Source organism: Centropristis striata, chromosome 16 (genome assembly GCF_030273125.1).
Source record: "Centropristis striata isolate RG_2023a ecotype Rhode Island chromosome 16, C.striata_1.0, whole genome shotgun sequence".
Taxonomy (NCBI): Eukaryota; Metazoa; Chordata; class Actinopteri; order Perciformes; family Serranidae; genus Centropristis; species Centropristis striata.
The window spans coordinates 6,077,169-6,095,118 of NC_081532.1; the positions used below are offsets into that span (position 1 = coordinate 6,077,169).

A 17,950-nucleotide genomic window follows, 5' to 3' on the forward strand; every position below is an offset into this window, starting at 1 on the left:
CCTACTGCTTCTCTCCACTGTTCTGGCCTACTTCCATCACAGTGGCAGTGGGTCCCACACACACACACACACACACACACACACACACACACACACACACAGTAAGCACAGTGAGTAAAGTCCTAATCTGAGCTTTATTTAGCCGCTTCACCTTTAAAACTGGAGCAGGTTCCAGACAGTCTCTCCCTCAGCCACCTCAGCTCCTTCTAACATTATCTCTTTCTACTTCTTCTTTCGCTCCTTTGTCACCTTTTTTTCAATCACCGCAGTCATGGACGCCTGCCTGAGACTCCAATTGTCACTTTTGAGTGTGCTGTGCAGCGGCTGGCCGAGGCCGCTGTTCATGTTGCGAGCGACAGAAACTGCATGAGCTACTTGAAGAATGTAAACAAACAGATATTGACTGAATTCTACCGGCAAGTTTGAAATGCGGGAAAGTAATTGGTTCGACTCGCTTTCTTGTTTACAGAAAAAAAAATAATTGTGATTTCTTCTCAGTGGGAGCACAAGAGCAAACTGAATTTATTCTCTGCTCCTTGTGTAAACAAAGAAACTGCAGAAACGCAAACTTTATAATGATTTTGTTGATGTCACTTTAGGTAAATGGAGTATTTCTTCATTTAAAAAAAAAGTCAGGCCTCTTTAAACCTTGATGCTAAATATCCAGTAAGTCCTGCTGCACTCAGAGACGTGTTTTACTTCTGTTTATGCCCATCTGACCTTGACTATACTGCCTTTACTCTGTGTAAAGTTTGTGAGTGGAGAGGTGTTTCCACATTCCTCCAATGGAGGAGATGTCTGTGAACTTTGCTAAACTGAAAAAATCCCGATTAGGTTCATCAGAACCAAAGCAAATCAAAAGCTGTAAAAAAAACAAACAAAAAAAAACAACCCTGAAGAGCTGATATGCTTTGAGCCTCTTTTCTTTACTTTTTTCTTTTTTTTACTACACTGAAAAAAAATAATAAAGAAATAAAGAAATAATAATAAAGAAATACGAATTCAGTGCTTTTACTTTAAAATAGCAGTTTTTTATGTAGTGTATTATTGTTTGTTATTATGTGTCCTCAGTTTTCTATGTAAATTGAATCATTTGTTCCAAGTAATATTCACTAAACCAATTCATTGGCTTAATTAGTTGATATTTCCAAGTAAAATGTAATGAGGGACATCAGTGAATCTGCGATTTACTTGTGTATTTTCATAAAAAAATAAGTGGTTCTATTAAATAAATATTACATAGAAACAGCCTGAGTAAAGATTACAAACACTCTGTGTGGAAAAACTTGCTCATCTTTGTCACTCCAATTTTTTCCAGTGTACTTTTTATGTGGTAAATTCATGTCAAACTAAATATTACTCATAGCAGATATTTTTAGAATAGTCTGGAATTCAATGAAAACTCATAATTTAATAATAATAATAAAAAAAACCTGCCTTGCGCAATTTCTTACAGAAACATCTGCCATGTTTTCATTCATCTTCAGCAGCAGCGGTAACAGAAGCACAATCTCAACAGGAACGCCGTCTGCAGGGTCACTGTTTCAATTACTCTGGCTAATGTTTGTAACTCTAATAACACCCTCCTGCTTTTAATCCCCAACCCGCTATTTGGGACTGCTGGCACGACTGTGTGCGGTGTGTCTGAATAAAATTCTTTTCATCTCTGTGTGTGTGTGCGCGCGTGTGTGTGAGGTAGGTTCACATAAAATTCATAACTCCCTGTGTCCTGGTTTTGAACCATCTTTGAAGCCCCAAAATTGTCTCATCCAGCTTGTGTTAGGTATCATTCCAATTGACACCATGCACTCTACTACTAGTGCTTTGAATTGAGCATAGTTGCATGCTTGTTAGATGGAAACAGCTGTCAGGGGAGATAGCGAGAGTGACTCACTCCTCTTTCCCTCACTTATCGCTTGCCTATTCCAGTCTTGCTCCTCTTATTGTGACCTCCAAGAAAGTCAAAATAGTCTGTTCTTTTTCTCTTTTTTCTCTCAATTTATTTTCTTTCTCGTATTCACAGTCAGTACACACAGTGAAGTGACTGATTTCTTGGAAATGTTGTGGCCAGAGGTGTGCTTTTGCACCTGTGGCACGGTTGGAAACAAGGTTGGATTAGGATGAATAAATTATAAGTATGTGTTGCGTGCAGCTTGCTCTTGACAAATTCTGAATTTTGAGAGAGGTTGTATCGTAAAAGCTTTTCTCAAAGGGAAATTGAAATCTCTGTGCAGGAGGTGTAGCATTTCAGCAAACTAATAAATTACATCTTCAGCCACAGAGGCTGCTTTCTGGGTTTGGTTTACTTTAGTTGACTATAAAAAGTGACATTTAAATCTCAGCTTGTTTGTCAAGGATAACACAATAAAGTAGCAGACTTATTTTTCTGCTATTGTGTTAATTTGGTTAATGAGGAGGTGTCAACATGTGTTAACGTCTTATAAAAAAGCTTAACAGTGTATGTAGAAAGACGCTCAGTTATATAAAAAGGGCTAAAGTTAGTAGCAGCCTGCAGTGAGGGGGAGCACCAGTAGTTATTGTTGAGGATATGGACCACTCCACAACCCCCACACAGATTTTCATCCACAAAATTTTCATGCACATACATTTTCTTAACACCATCAACACATTTGTCATTCTTCACAAAGTAGCTGGAGCCAGTCAAAACTGTCTGTCAGAACTGAGCTGGATGCTGAATTTGTGGACATCTATTACATCTAAAAGATACATTTTATGTTGGGGCAAACTATTGATATGAGAGATTAATAAGTGTCATAGAATGCAAACAAATTATGCATTTTTGTAGGCCAACCCAGAAGTAGTTTGGCCATGTGGTCTATTGAGAATTCGCCTATGGGATTTTTTGCATTGAGTTTTTGGTAAACACGTTTACCAAATCACCAAATCACAATTTCAACAGAAGTAAAAAGCTAACGTTATGCTACCGCTAACTACACCACGGTTGCTTGACTTGAATGTCTGTTGGGAATCAACTGTTAGCTAGTGATGTGTCCTTCTGTATCGAGGCTTCGAAGTGTGTGTCGCGTAATCAAGCAAGATTTTTGAGAAGCACGTATCGAGGCTTGTGTTGATGACGTATGTGGTGACGCTCGAAGCCTCGCGATCCGGCCATACCACGTGACTGATTCAGGAATTGGATTTGCGCGTAATGCCGTGTGATTCAATATATAAGCGGCAACGAAACTCAGACTTGATCACTGCTCATTTATTTGCGGACGCAACTATGGAAGTCCAGAAATACCTTGGCAAACATTGGAAGACTGGAGAACCCCCTGGAGTGTTGGGAGAGGCAGAAAAGTGTTTATCCAAATCTGTACAAACTTGCTGTTATATTCCTCTGGACCCCAGCTTCATCTGTACCCTGTGAAAGGGTATTTTCAAAAGCAGGCAAAATTATCTAAAAAAAAAAACAAAACGCCCGAAGCCCAGCACGGTGGAAATGTTGTTGTTTTTAAATAAAAATGAGTAATGAAAGTTTGAAGTGACACGAGCACATCCAAATCACAACTCAACTTCCCCCTCTGTCCCTGCCATTGTTCAATCAGAAAAACAGACACTATATTAATAAGTATATTTGTTTATCAGCATTTATTTCATTTCATCATTTAAGCACAATTCGATTCAAAGCTTCACACACCAAAGCCATGTTGTCATTATAGTCAGTGAACCATGAAGTTTCGGTCCATGAGTTCATCTCGCCATCACTACTGTTAGCTTCAGAGGGTCTCAAACGAGCTAACTAGCGGTTTTGACAAGCTAGCGAAACCGTAGACTTATAAATTGTTTATTAACTTTATCTACAATTTACAAGAGTTTGCAAGAGCACTTAAACACACGACTCGAGGCTGTGAGGTAGCCTGGGTATACCCAGACTGCCTTGCGCGCTCAAATTTCATTTCGAACCTCCAGGCGGTCTGGAAACCAGGACGCATTCTTAGCCCTGTTTTAGGGATCCAATCACAGAGCGGGGAGGGACGGCAAGACGATGACGCGTACTACTCAGCACTTGGAAGCTTGTAGTTTTCCGGATCCAACATGGCTGCTGCAGACGCGAAACTCTCTTTAGCTGTAGATGGTGTTTTAAATAGTTTAGAGCGAAAGTTGAAAGGCGAAAGGTCTCTGGGCGGCTCCGCTGTCCCCCGGCTCGTAGCGAGATCACCGGTAGCGGGGCTATTAGCGCCGCACCGGCGGTCTCGGCGGCTCTTAGCGCCGAGCCGGCGAGACCGCCGGTCACCGCCGGTGATCTCGCTCCGAGCCGGGGGACAGCGGAGCCGCCGAGAGACCCGCAGCAGCTTGTTTATTGCCCATAAAATCAGTGTGTGGCTGAATGACATGAGGGGGAATAAAGCGTGAAAATAAATAATCTTGCAGAAAGCGAGAACTGGAGAAGCAAAGCAGCAAACAACACTCTCTCACAGACACACACACAGCAAACATCCATTTCTGTTGCTCTACTACGTCATCTGGTATAACTGATCTGATTGGCTAAGAGCTACCTACAGACGCTTTTGATAGACATTCTAAGCGCCCAATAAACGGCTCTGGAGGATCATAAACCACACCTCCTCTACGGAGAAATGAATTGTAGGTGTCCAGACCTAATCTCAAATGAGATTTGGTCTGGTGTTAGCCAGGCTAGCTGTGAGGCGGACTAGTGAGAGACTTGCCGTTCGTGCCTGGCGTGGTGGCGTTAAATATACCTGACAACCACTCTAGTCTCATTTAGCCACTTGCTAGCAACCACCTTTATAAGGACATATAGAAATGTAGAAATTCACAATGTAAATTATGTCGTACAACAAAACACGAACATCTTTAAGGCTTGTGTTAACCACAGACCTTATTTCAGGCATCTAACCAGCAACCCATTCAAAATCCTCATTGAGTTTGAGAGGTAAGACCCCAGGGCGCTAAGATGCTAACTTATTTTCTGGTTAAAGAACTCATTCCTGTGTTGCCTTATATTGCTGTCTGTGTTGTGAGCACAGTGATTTGAGCTGCTACTTATTGAATTGGTTCATGGATTGCTTCCTTTATTTAACAGCCTTAGCCTCTGCAGTAGGGAAATTAAAACAATGACTGCAGATTATAATTTAGTTTGATTGTTTTACCCTAAATAATCATTTTAAGATATCATAATGCAGCATAAATAATCAACTGAGGGCCATTCTTAAAGTGCAGCACTCTGTAACTGATCCTTAGACGAGGCAAGAAGCCAGAAGATCACAAACTGTGAATGCTGTGATGCCTTCTTGTACTGAATTCTACAACAAAACCTAATAAAATCACAGTGTCAAGTCTTTATAATCCTTTTTTTAGAGAGAACTTGTACAAATCTAGTATATACTGACTGCAGATGGGGTTTTAGAAGCTGACATGGTTTCTCAGAAATAACAACGTGCCTAGTTGCACCATGAAGTGAAGTTCACACTGATGACTGATAGGAATTCTGTTGTGGTATGTTTTCTTATTTTTAGTGCTTGTTAGTTCATGCCTGCCTCCTGCATCACCACAACATATAGCCCTTCCAACACATATCTATGTACCTGTGTGTGTGAATAGATTTTTAATGCATGCCTCACTGTCTACATGCTATTATATGTGACTCCTGCATTCCTTTTTGGTTTTCTATGATACATTTTCAGCAGAACTAATAGATGTTTGTTTGGCCATAGTGACTGAATGACTCATAGTGTGAGTGGCACCAATAGGAAGCCTGTTCTCTCAAAGCTGGAATAATTGACAGCGGCTCATCTGCCAGCTCATCTAAATACAGAAACCAGGACTTGTGTTAACAGAAAGCTGAATCCAGGTCATGTCATTATGGCATCATCAATTAAAATAGCATCATTGTCAAACAGCTGGCTTACAGCCTGCTTCTTCCATGACCTGTTAGACATGCTTTTAGTAGAGCACCATAGATATGATGGCAAAATTTGCTATCTTATCCCCCCCCCCTAAATGGAATATGTGGGTGTTGTGTCATTAGGAGAGAGATTTGATACATTTTTTTTATTTTTAAGGAAATGTGGCTAAGGCTTCAAATGCAGGATTATAGAAGCATATGGACCCACATTGAGATGGAGGATGAGCCAAAAATGTATGAATTATGCCACAGCTAGTCTTTTAGAAATGTAAACACAAGCATCCAAACACACACGTCAAAACCATGACTGTACTGTAAAAAAAAACTGGATACTAGACCCAAAGGTGGTGTTTATTTGATCCAATAAGAATTGCTCATCTGTCTCAAAAAGGACTCTGGCTTCCTCGCTTTCTTCCAGGGGTCCCAACAGGGAGTTGTGATGACGTCATATATTTTTAGATAGCTCTATACACGGTTGCTCATGAATTGGAATAAAATCATTTTTACCTCTTTCCATGAAATGATTGTGACAATCTGAGTTATTATTGACAGGTACAGTGTATATCTTCACAAAACTGTATTAATCAATCTCTCCTAAATATCTCACAATGAAAATTAAACCACAATTAAAAGAGGAAACAAAATGATTCCAACTTTATCAGCAACCATGTAAAACCATCATGGATAAACAACAATCCTAATACAAAGAGTAATAATTGATATATAATCTATAAAGTCTCCATAATGGTTTTCTTTGGGAAAATGCTTTTTTGGCTGCAGGGGAATATTTCTGTGCAATACCACAAGTATCCAGTTTTTTTTAGTTTTTTTTTTACATCTATACTCCAAATCCATGATATCACTCTGCCAGCTACTATGATCCACAATACAACAGTCAAGTGTGTTTTTATATAATGGAGAGGCCAACTAGTGGCTCTGCATCACATTTGATATGGTCAAAAGCAATTACCTCACCACGGACCAGCAAACACACACATGCACACTCACTGTTTCCTCTTTCATTCACTCTGCTGCTTTCACACTGTATCTCATCCTCCTGTACAAGCCTCTGCATGTTTTTGCCTTTTTTTTTTTTTTTTTTTTTACACAAATGACTCACACCATGCTGGCAAACTAGCCCAATTGCTTATCATGTCTGAGCACACACATGGACTCACATGTAAGTGTTCATACACACACACACACACACACACACACACACACACACACACACACACACACATATCCGTCCACCCACACATGTATTCACACACACCCCCACATACCAATCATGTCCACCTATTGTGTATTTAAAGTGGCAACCTGCTGTTTTTGTTCCTCCTGGTCTCCTGAGCCTGTCAGGGGGCTCTGATGCTGTTGTTTAATGAGCAGAGGCTCTCCTTACACTTGCTGCTAGGCTAGTCTGCTTCTGTTGCTGTGTGTTTGCTGTTGCAACGCTGACCAGAGGAGACATGCAGGTCTGTGTCTCAAGGCTAATTGCTGCTACTTGGCTGATAGTCTTTCTGTGCTCCACTCTCATTGACTCCCCGGACTCCAGGGGGATTCCCATAGGCACCCAAAGACAAACAAACTTGGGCGGACAATCGATAACGGATGCAAGAGTTACCGCTCAGCGCAGCCGCTGATTAAGATTCCTCGGGAATGTGTGTGTGTGTGTGTGTGTGTGTGTGAGCGCGCGCACTATGTAAGAGCGTGTGTACGTGAAGGTGTTTGCTGATTGTCCCCACTCCTTCAGTGCTAACTGGAATCTTCAGCCAGTCCCTAAGTGCTTGTTTATGTGATTTTGATTAAGAGCAGCATCACAGAGTTCAGAGGCATGCTAACAACAACACCACATTAATGCTCTCAGGTAATTATTCCCACAACATCTCAGGTTCACAACAGGGTATGTGAGATCGTGTCTGTGCTTAAACGTGAGACCTGATCTACTGACAGTGTTAATTGTGTGTGTGCTGTTAAAACGAAGCTTTTCTCCTTTTTATGTGATCGTGATGAATTCATCACATTAGTACAACAACAACCGAATGTAAAAATTAAAAAATATTACTCACAAGTGATTTAACAGCTATTTAAATTCCTATACATTTGCCTAATGTAATTAGAGAACATTTGATCATATAATACACTAACAGAATATATTACATAAACATATATACTGCCAGTGCCCTACAGTAAACAGTAGCACTCCAGAGATGGCTAATACTCCACTCTACGACTTACCAAATATCGGTTAATACTACGTTTTTACATTTTTTAACCCGCAATTTTAACTTAATTTATTATTCTAAATTTGTATTACTTGTAGACCTCCTATTGTTTTTTTAGTTTGTGTTTGTTATCCAATTATAAAATATAGATGCATCTTTCCAGCACTAAATATCTACACAATTATATATATCAGTATATACACTACATCACTATATGTATAGAGTGTGTCTACATATATATATATATATATATATATATATATATATATATATATATATATATATATATAGTGTGTGTACATATATATAAATATCAACAGTACCAGTTAGTTATATATGATTGACATAATTCTTATGTGATGAAACACATAAGGAATTATGAAGTGAACAAAAAATGTTAAACAAACTAGAATGTTTCAGATTTTAGATTCTTCAAAGTAGCCGCCTTTTGCTTTGATTTTCTCAAATAAATTAGGAATGAAAGAAATTCCACAAATGAACTCTTGACAAGGCGCCCCTATTAACTGAAAACCATTCCAGGTCACCATCTCATGACACTGACTGTGAGAATGTGCAAAAGCTGGCATCAAAACAAGAGATGGCTACTTTGAAGAATCTAAAATAGATAGAAAAGCCATTGAATAAGAACTTTTGAATGCTACTGTGTATATATACATACATATCTATCTATCTATCTATCTATCTATCTATCTATCTATCTATCTATATATATATATATATATATATATATATATATATATATATATATATAAATAAAGGCATGATCTGTCCCATGTGCCATTGACTGCCACAGGCTAGCAAGCAATGCTGTTGGTTACTGTCATCTCTCCTCTCTTCACTCTCTCTAACCCTCCGCTGCCTCTCCTCCCTTCCTTTCTGGGCTTATATTTGCTTTTGTTCTACTCTTCAGCCCGCCTGACTCATAATGATGATCTTGACCAAGCATGGGAAAAGGTCAAGGTTGGCCGGCAAAATTGCCTCAAAGCAATCAGCCTTGTCTCTGCGCGCTAACAGTGTGAGCTCTCTGTCTCTGTCGCCATCTTGCCATCTCTCCATTTTTATTTTCTCTCCTTCTCTGTCTCTGTGTTTACCCGAGGGGTGGAGGATTGACAGCGGGAGGGAGGGTGTAGGGGGGGTCTGCCCTGCTTTGAAGTCTGGGCTCTGACCGGCGGCTGGGCGAGGGCTGGGGACTTGAAAGCACCATTGCCTGGGTGACATTTTAGCACAGACCAGCGTGACCCAGCAGGGTGCTTGTTTGTGCTGAATGTGTGTGTGTTTGTGTGGACAAGAGAGTGTCTCCTTATGGCTTCAGCTGTCCTCAAGGACTGCTGGCTGCTGGGGGCTATTTGCCTCCACACCAAAGGGATTACCTTTCATTACATGAAAAACAGACTCACCCATTCAACCTCTAACCCCTCTCTCAACAATAGTGCCATTGGGATGCAGAGCTACAGCTGATCGCCTGTTATAAATCTCCACTCAGTACACACACATGAGCCGTAGCTAGTTGTAACATTTTATATGATTTGAAGAACACACAAGGCTCAAGGACAGTCTCGTTTGGGTCAGCTGTTCTTTGCGGCCCAGTGTGCCTGAGTGCTTTTCCTCTGATGGCTTCACACACATGAAAGGCTTCACTTTAATGTGTCACACAGGACCCACACTCTCAGCCAAACGACATCAAAGCGTGCCCGTGGCCTGTAGCTGGACCAATGTCTTAATCTACTGCCTGATTGTGTATGTGTGTGCCTCTCTGTCTGTCCTGTAAACGGTGTAAACAGGTGTTAACATGTCAGCCCACAGGATGCCACATGCCGCTGTGTCATGATCTCCTGAACAGCTGTCCTCCTGCTATTGTGTGCATGGGTATATGTGGGAGAGTGTGTGTATGTGTTTACTGTAAGGGTTATAAATGGCTCCAAGAGGAGCTTTAGCCCGAGATATTGTGCAAAGCCAAGGACAAACAAAGAGAAAGGGCAAAGAATGAAAGAGAGCTTTATGGCAATAACTGATTTCCTCAAGAACACTCGGAATCTTGATCTGCTATGTCTCTGGTTTAGCGGGTAGGGAGAGAGACTGTCCAGCAAACACAAAGTTCATCCCCGCTGCTAGCTAATGTCTTCATCAACAGCCAATAAATGTCCTTGAGTAAAGGACAGAAAATCTCCCCCCTCTCTCTATTTCTGTCTCTCTGGATTACAGAAGCAGCTAATAATGCCTGTAATGTAAATGTAAATGTCTTATCCTCAGGTAGAGTTTGAGAAGCTGGACTACAACCACTACCTGCCTCTATTCTTTGATGGCCTATGTGAGACAAATCATCCGTATGAGTTCTTCGCCCGCCAGGGAGTCCATGACATGCTGGAGCACGGAGGCCCCAAGATCCTGCCCGTCATCCCCCAGCTCATCATCCCCATCAAGAGTGAGTCTGGGAGGGTGTGTGCTCTCACGCTTTACAAATCACACACAACACAGCTCTTCTCCCATGTGACCCCATGTGTGGTAATGTCATTTTACCTTTTCTGTGTTGCCCTAGCCACTGATGGAAAATGCGGTTATCTCAAGATTGAAGAAATATCATCCGAATGCTGCTGTTGTGTCAACCTAAATCCAATTAGACTATTGTTTGAAATGTCCCCAGAAAAATCCAAAGAATGTGAATATTGTGGATAATCAGTATATGAATACTAAAACACAGCTTTGTTTTTTTTTAGAAACCTTTCTATAACAAAGTGTTATTATTATTTTATGAGTCGCTGACAGTACTACTAATGGTCAGAGTTAGAGTTTAATTGCAACCCTAATACACATTTAGGTCATTATTTTTTGTTTAGTATTTTTGATGACAACATCATTAGATTTTGATTTTTGTTTGCTGACAAATCCTGAGTCTAAAATTAAAATTAAGGGTCTACTATAGTTAGTTGGATGTGCATTAGGAATCATAAATATATATATATATATATATATATATATATATATATATATATATATATTGTAGTTTTCTCAAAATGAACCTAGCTTCAAAATATGTGAGAATAGATTAAAAGTGTGAATATTAGATTAAATTATAAATTAATATTAACATGCATTCAAATCTTTATATCAACAATATTACTATAGTTATGAAATTACGGGCATTGAAATTCCATCCAAAAGTAGCATGTATAATGCTCAAATTTTCAGAAAATCTGAAAAGAAAATGCAAATTTATGCAGTTTTTCACTACTGTTGTGCGAATAATGGGAGTTGGTTCAATCGAGATAACCAGTAAGGGGTGCTAATTCTCTTCACTATGGAATAACAGCACAAATGGTACCAATACGTCGTCCTTCATACATCTGGAGACCTAAGCCTTTCATCTATTAATTGGCTTTCATTGGACTTAGTCACAAAGTCACACCTTTTTCTAGATTTTTTTTCATTTTTGGCCCTTCCACTCGTGTTTTTTATACGCTAATTGAAAACGCACATAAAAGGATGGATGGAAACACACCTAATGGCACACTCATACCCCTTTCAAGCAATATTGCAGCAGCGATGGAGTCCAACCGAAATAGAACAACATACTTTACCCGGAATAGAGTCACCTGTCTTAGACACTTGCGCTATAACAGATTCTAACATTACCATACAACCAGTCCTGTGACAAGTCCTAATTTGGTTCCGCAGTCATACGGGTCCTATTATTACATGAACCCTCAGGGCAAAGCGTCCTTGTTTTTGCATTTGCCGGAAGAGGCTGGCTCTAAAAGCATGCCTGATAATCCGCCATGTGCAATGCTGTGACATGCTACATTTAACTGTGTCACCGTGGTGTGCCTCCTTACCTTTCCACGATGACACGTTTCAGCGAACACACACGAGTTGGCAGATGAAGCTGGGGGAAAAGGTCACGTCTCAAGTCAGAGTTGTCTCTGACGATAGACATCAAAATTTACAGTGATGAGGGCGGGAAAGGTTTCTTGTATGGCAAACATGAGGCGGATGGAGGTATAAAGAAGTCAGAGGAATGCAGAGTGTGGCTTTTATTGGAAAATATCAGCACACACGCACAGACACACAGCTTCGCACACGCACTGTCTTTTGTTTGGCGCCGCTGCCAAGTGGAGTGTCAGTTTCAAAGTGGGAGCCTTTAAGTGGCGCCCAGTGAGCCTGGGATAGTGTTCATGTCATGGGCAGTTGGCTTGTGTACGTGTGTTAAAGTCTGTGTGTGTGTTCTTTGTTTTTGTGTGGGTGTTGGACGTCTGTGGAGGCAGAGGGGCGTGACGGCCAACACTAGGCACGGCTGTTGGAGACACAGAGACACAGTGACAGACTGACCCTGGCACAAAGTCTGTCACCGCACTACACACTGCACAGAGCACACACTGCAAGGTCTCAGCCCTTACACATCTTCCTCTGTGACAGAGTGACTTTTATGTTGGCATGAGTGGTACTGTATTTATTACTACAGTTTTCTAATATTCTAAATGATGGAAAAGGAGTGTTTTATTCATATAAATAGAATAAGAGTTGAACGAAATTGAACTGTTCACTGGCAGATTACAAAAAGATAATTTAGATGTTGTTAGTTGTTATAGTGAGGTCGTAAAGTGTGTTAGCTCCAGAGAGGCTAGTTAGCTAGCTAGTACTGTTGTTTGCTCTCCTCCCAATAAAGTACTCTTCTAGTGCCGGAGTGGAGGAACCATTACCATCAGCGCTGCAGCTGGCCACCAGCCTGCCTCGTTTTTTTTTTTAACCAGTGTAGCATTAAAGCATTGTGAAATTAACACGCTAATTAGCAAACTGCTGGCTAGTTGGCTAGCTTGCTAATTACACAATGCTTTAATGCTACACTGATTACAGAAAATGAGCCGAGCATAGTTGTCACTCAGATAGCAATGTGCTTTCCTATACTGTGACAACAGTGCGTGGATGAAGCATTAAGTTGTTAAATTTTGCTAAGTCAGCGGCCGACTCTCCATGTTTCATAACGTTACCAGTCCACTGCTCATTTGGTTGTAACTGCAAAACCTCATACCCAGCTGGCTCTGACTAGCTAGGTGTGTCTTTTCTCCTCCCATTTCTATGATTTTAGTGTTGTAAAAATGTGTTGACTGAATTTGAGGGGCGTCCCGGTGGATACTGGTAGAGCGTGTGCCAATAAGGCGTCTTGGCTCGGCAGACCCGGGTCGAATCCGGCCCGAGGTCCCTTTACAACATGTCTTGCCCTCTGTCTCTGTCACTATCTAATAAAAAGCATGAAAAATGGCAAAAAAAAAAAAATTGTATAGATTAGGAATGGTAATAATTAATCGATGATTGATTAATGGTCGTTAAGAATTTGGTCGATCACGATTAATTTTTAATCGATAAATCATAAAACGTTGAACTTCTTGACGTTATCTTTACAGTTTAATCTCACTGGGTTAGTTTTATGATTGACAGGATGAAGTCTCTTTTCGGCCTTTCAAAATAAAAGCGTCCGTTATCAAAACAGGCTTTTGCATAGTACTGTATATATATATATATATATATATATATACATATATATATATATATAATTTATTTTGCATGTATGCATGCAGCGATTAATTGATTAATTGATTGTTAATATTATAGATAATCGATTTAAAGGTTTCTTCCAAAACACCCATCCCTAGTATAAATTTAAATTTGGTCATTTTCATGCCATACCCAGTGCTATATGTTGTTTCACAGGTGCATGATTTGCCAGCATCATTTCCCAGAGTTTAAATATTAGGACAGCCTCATGTTATTTTGCCCTTCATGAAGAGTCATCCACTTCACACACAAGTTGACATTATGCACAGAGCGACCCGGCCACTCGCTAACTTTGACAGTAGTTTATAAATTCAAACCTCTCAGCAGTTTTGGTCATTTGCCTCTGGGAGGCCAGACCAAAGGTGATGGTTATGCTCCTCATGAAAACACACACTTCGCACTGATAATGGAATTTTAAATGGCCTGCTCCTTATTAACTTCTTGGTTTATTAAAAATCAGGCCTGTTTCGCCATCCACAAGGCAAAGCCGCCAGTCCGTGTCTCTGTTGCAGATTAATTACTTTTCTATGGAGCAGGGAAGAAGAAGGGATGGGTGGAAAGAGGAAGAAAGTAAAAAGCCGTCTGCAGTCTAAAATGGCAAGATATATATTTTTCTCCTCTGACGTTAATACATCTTCAATGTGGCTGGCAGGCTGTTATCTGCAGAGCGACTGAGTCACGTCAGGCCCTGGTGAATTTTGATGATGACTGCAGGTCACCCAATGAGAATACACAATGAAGGAGGCTCTGGCTGACATTATACTCTGAGGCCCTGTCCTCAGTGACTCAAAGACTGAACTCTCTCCTACTGTTCACACTGTTCCCTCCATCCCATGTTATAAAAATACCTTTCATGTGAAAAAAGGACCAGAAAAAAAACAAAAAAATACATTTATTTTGATTGATATTTGCTCAAAATGGCAAAAAAATAAAATAAAATAAAAGGGAGAGGGGCGCCTGGAATGCCCTGCTTAGCCTGCTGCCCCCGCGACCCGGCCCCGGATAAGCGGACGAGAATGGATGGATGGATGGATGGATAAAAAAATGCACAAAGTATATGGCAAATTATTTTATATTCATCAGATATTTCTGAAAGTTAAAACAAAAAAGGTCCTGCTCAGCTAAACAGTATCACGGTGACTTAAGAAGAAAGGGTACATGTTAGTGAATTGCTGTGGTTTGGGTTTTTCTGGCTTCCTTAAATAGGGAGGAGGATTCAGAGCCATGCCTCCAGTGAGCCTCAGTTGATTGGCATAACATTTGTTCAGCTTTGGACCAAAATGAGACTTTCATTACAAGAAGATCCTCAGTTACGCCTCTGCACGGGAACATCTCCTTCTGATCTGAAAAGTATATTTATACAATGAGTGAGAACAATTCACCGCTAAACTCTCCAACGTGTCACCCTACCACTGACATTTCACAAGAAACAGAATACAAGGTCACCACTGTTTTATTTTCACACTGAATATGAAACAGGTCCTTGCATGAATAGATTATTACTTTATTCAGATTTGTCCCAACACAGGTTTTATACCAGCATTAATATATCAGGCCCTCGGCTGCCGTCTCCCCCGCTCTTTTAATTTTTTTCCTTTCTCTCTCTCTTTTTTTTTTTCAAGGCGAGAGTGCCGATGAATAATTGAACAGTCCCGCGGTCCAAATGTCACAGCAGGGAAAATTGTTTGCGCTGGCTGGTAATTAGAATTTCATTGTTTGTTATGTAGGTTTGAAATTCCTGTCATTCCACATTCCACCTTATCTCGGTGATGGCAGATATCTCCACGCTTGTCTATCGAGGGAGACACTAAGGCTGAGATGGAGAGATGGCACGGAGCACAATACATCCGCTCATTCAGCATCATCTGCACTGTATAGGCCTCTCTCCCTCACACACACACACACACACACACACACACACACACACACACACTGTCACTGACAGAGACAAAGACAAACTCACAAATGGACACAAAACAATGGACCTGGTTCTCTTTTCTCACATGCAAACTCAAAAAATCTGGTGATGCATTTTCTACATCTAAACTAAATTCTCTTCTCTCCTTTATTACATAAAGCTGCAGTTAGTAAATAACATAAATACATAAAATTGTCATATTTGTTGAAACTCTCACCATATCCTAATACATGAGACAGATAATCTGTAAAAAAAAAAAAAAAAAAAAAAAAAAAGCTCCTAATTGCAATAGCAAGAATCCAGTTTTTATTTCTCCATGCACTCTAAAAAACAATGTACATACCTACTGTATATTGTGTGTTAGCAGGCTTTGGGCTAGAATTGTATTTTAATTGACATAAACTTGAAAAAAAAAAATTGGGTTGTTATGGGCTTCAGCCAAAATCTGTATTACAACAACTAACACACATTTTTTTCAACTATTTTCACAGATGGAAAATAAGTCTTAGAAAAATTATCCTGGAAAAAGCTTTTTTTTTGCCTAGTAAAACTTTTCCATCTGTTTCATTGATAAAAAGTTAAAATATATGTATCTTTCCACCTGTTCTTAAGTCATAAACACAATGTGAATACCAATTAAAATCAGAATTTAGATCAGAAAACAGATCACCAGAACTGTATTTCTCTTGCCTCTCAGGTCTTCTTTAAAATTATTAAAAGTATTAAAAAAAAAGTGACCTTTTTGTAAGTAAACTCCATTTATATTTGGTTGCTGCTGCATTCAGCGCTGCCTGTGCTCATGACTGAGGCTGACATTTTGTCTCTTTGCTTTTAACGTGTTTGAGTGTGTGTTGAAACGTGTGTGTGTGTGTGTGTGTGTGCGTATTGTGTGACTGTTATGTGTGAGTGTACGCTTATGACAGCTTTGTATTTGCATATGAGCTGTTTTGACACAGGCAGTGGGCGAAGCAGTATGCTGTTCTCTCAGTGCTCGAACTGTCACACTATATTTTAGGGTTGTTGCTCTCTTTCTCTCTCAGTCAGTCTTCTCTGTCAAATCCAATATGGCGCTTGGGACGGATTTTGATGCTTGAATCTCTAGTAGCATGACTTTCAGTGGATGAGATAGAAGAGTGAATCCCTGTGGAAGATGCAGCGCTGTGACACAGCATTTCTTTGCATTTCTGTATATTTATGTTGTTGACTGAAGAAGCACTGAACCAAATTAGTAGCATTGCACTTTATTGCACTTGTGAACGGGCGTTGTTGTCATCAATTTGACTGAAGAGTAAACACGTTATCATCATTTCTGTTTGCAGCCTTGTTTGGCGACCATTTATTCTTTAAGAGTTAATGTGACCAGTGTTCTTGCAAAGTCAGGTGTCAAAAGAGGAAAAGAAGAATTAAAAGAGGGAGAGAGATATTTAGTTTAATAGAACCTGTTGCCACTGACTTTTTAAGTGCCTCACATTTCACTGAATGAGTATATAATTTGTTGGCATGTGTCTGTGAGACAATGTAGCTCCTCAGTGCATATTTCACTTTAGTTTTAGCTTTCTAGCAAGTAACTCGCTCTAAGGATAAGTGATTAATTTAATTTTCTCATATGATTATGATTAATTATGACAAGAAGAATATCAAGATAAAAATATTATTTTGCTGTTTTTTGTTGCACAATGATGATCTTGTTTTTCCTTTACAATGACACACCAAAGTACACACCATATGTTAATTATTATTTAAAATGTCTGTTTTTTTTATGACAAAATGGTTGATCTTTTATTAAAAATGGGTTCTAATCAGTTTTATTTGTTATTTTTACATTATTAATTAAATGTACTTACATTTTATTCATCTCATGTTTTGCATTTATTTAAAAAAAAATGATTAAAAATAATCTTGATTTCAATGTTGACCAAAATAATCATGATAAATGATTTTTACCTCCCTCTTTTTTTTTTTTTTATCTCTCTCCCTTTCTGTCTCTCTCTCTCACCTACTTAAATATTAGCTCCTCTCCATAAACCACACACTCTGTGTCTCTGCTCACTCTCTGTTTTATTTGTTTCGACTCTTTCTTTAAAAATGGTGTTTTTAATGCCTTTCATTGTTGTCATTGTAGGTGCTTACTGCCAAAATAGGCGCTGTGATGCCATTACAACCCGCTCTTTGTGAAAGTATGCATCAAATGACAGTTTAAGGTTGCATAAAGATAAATACATCACATCTCTAACGAGGGGTATGCTGACAGTCTGTGCAGGGAATTACCAGCACTCGTGCAAAAAAGCACAAATAAAAGTAGCGTAAAGAACTGGAAAAATATGTCAGTCTTAGTTGCTAATCGCAGTT

General features: G+C 39.6%; 1 protein-coding gene across 2 annotated transcripts in view; it reads left to right on the forward strand.

Moving 5' to 3' along the window:
- Positions 1–17,950, forward strand: part of pacrg (PARK2 co-regulated) — a 195,268-nt gene that overhangs the window by 78,899 nt on the left and 98,419 nt on the right. For both annotated transcript variants that reach the window (XM_059353322.1, XM_059353323.1), the window contains exon 3: positions 10,387–10,558. In XM_059353322.1, coding sequence (XP_059209305.1) covers positions 10,387–10,558 — 172 coding nt within the window. The remainder of the gene's footprint in view (positions 1–10,386; positions 10,559–17,950) is intronic.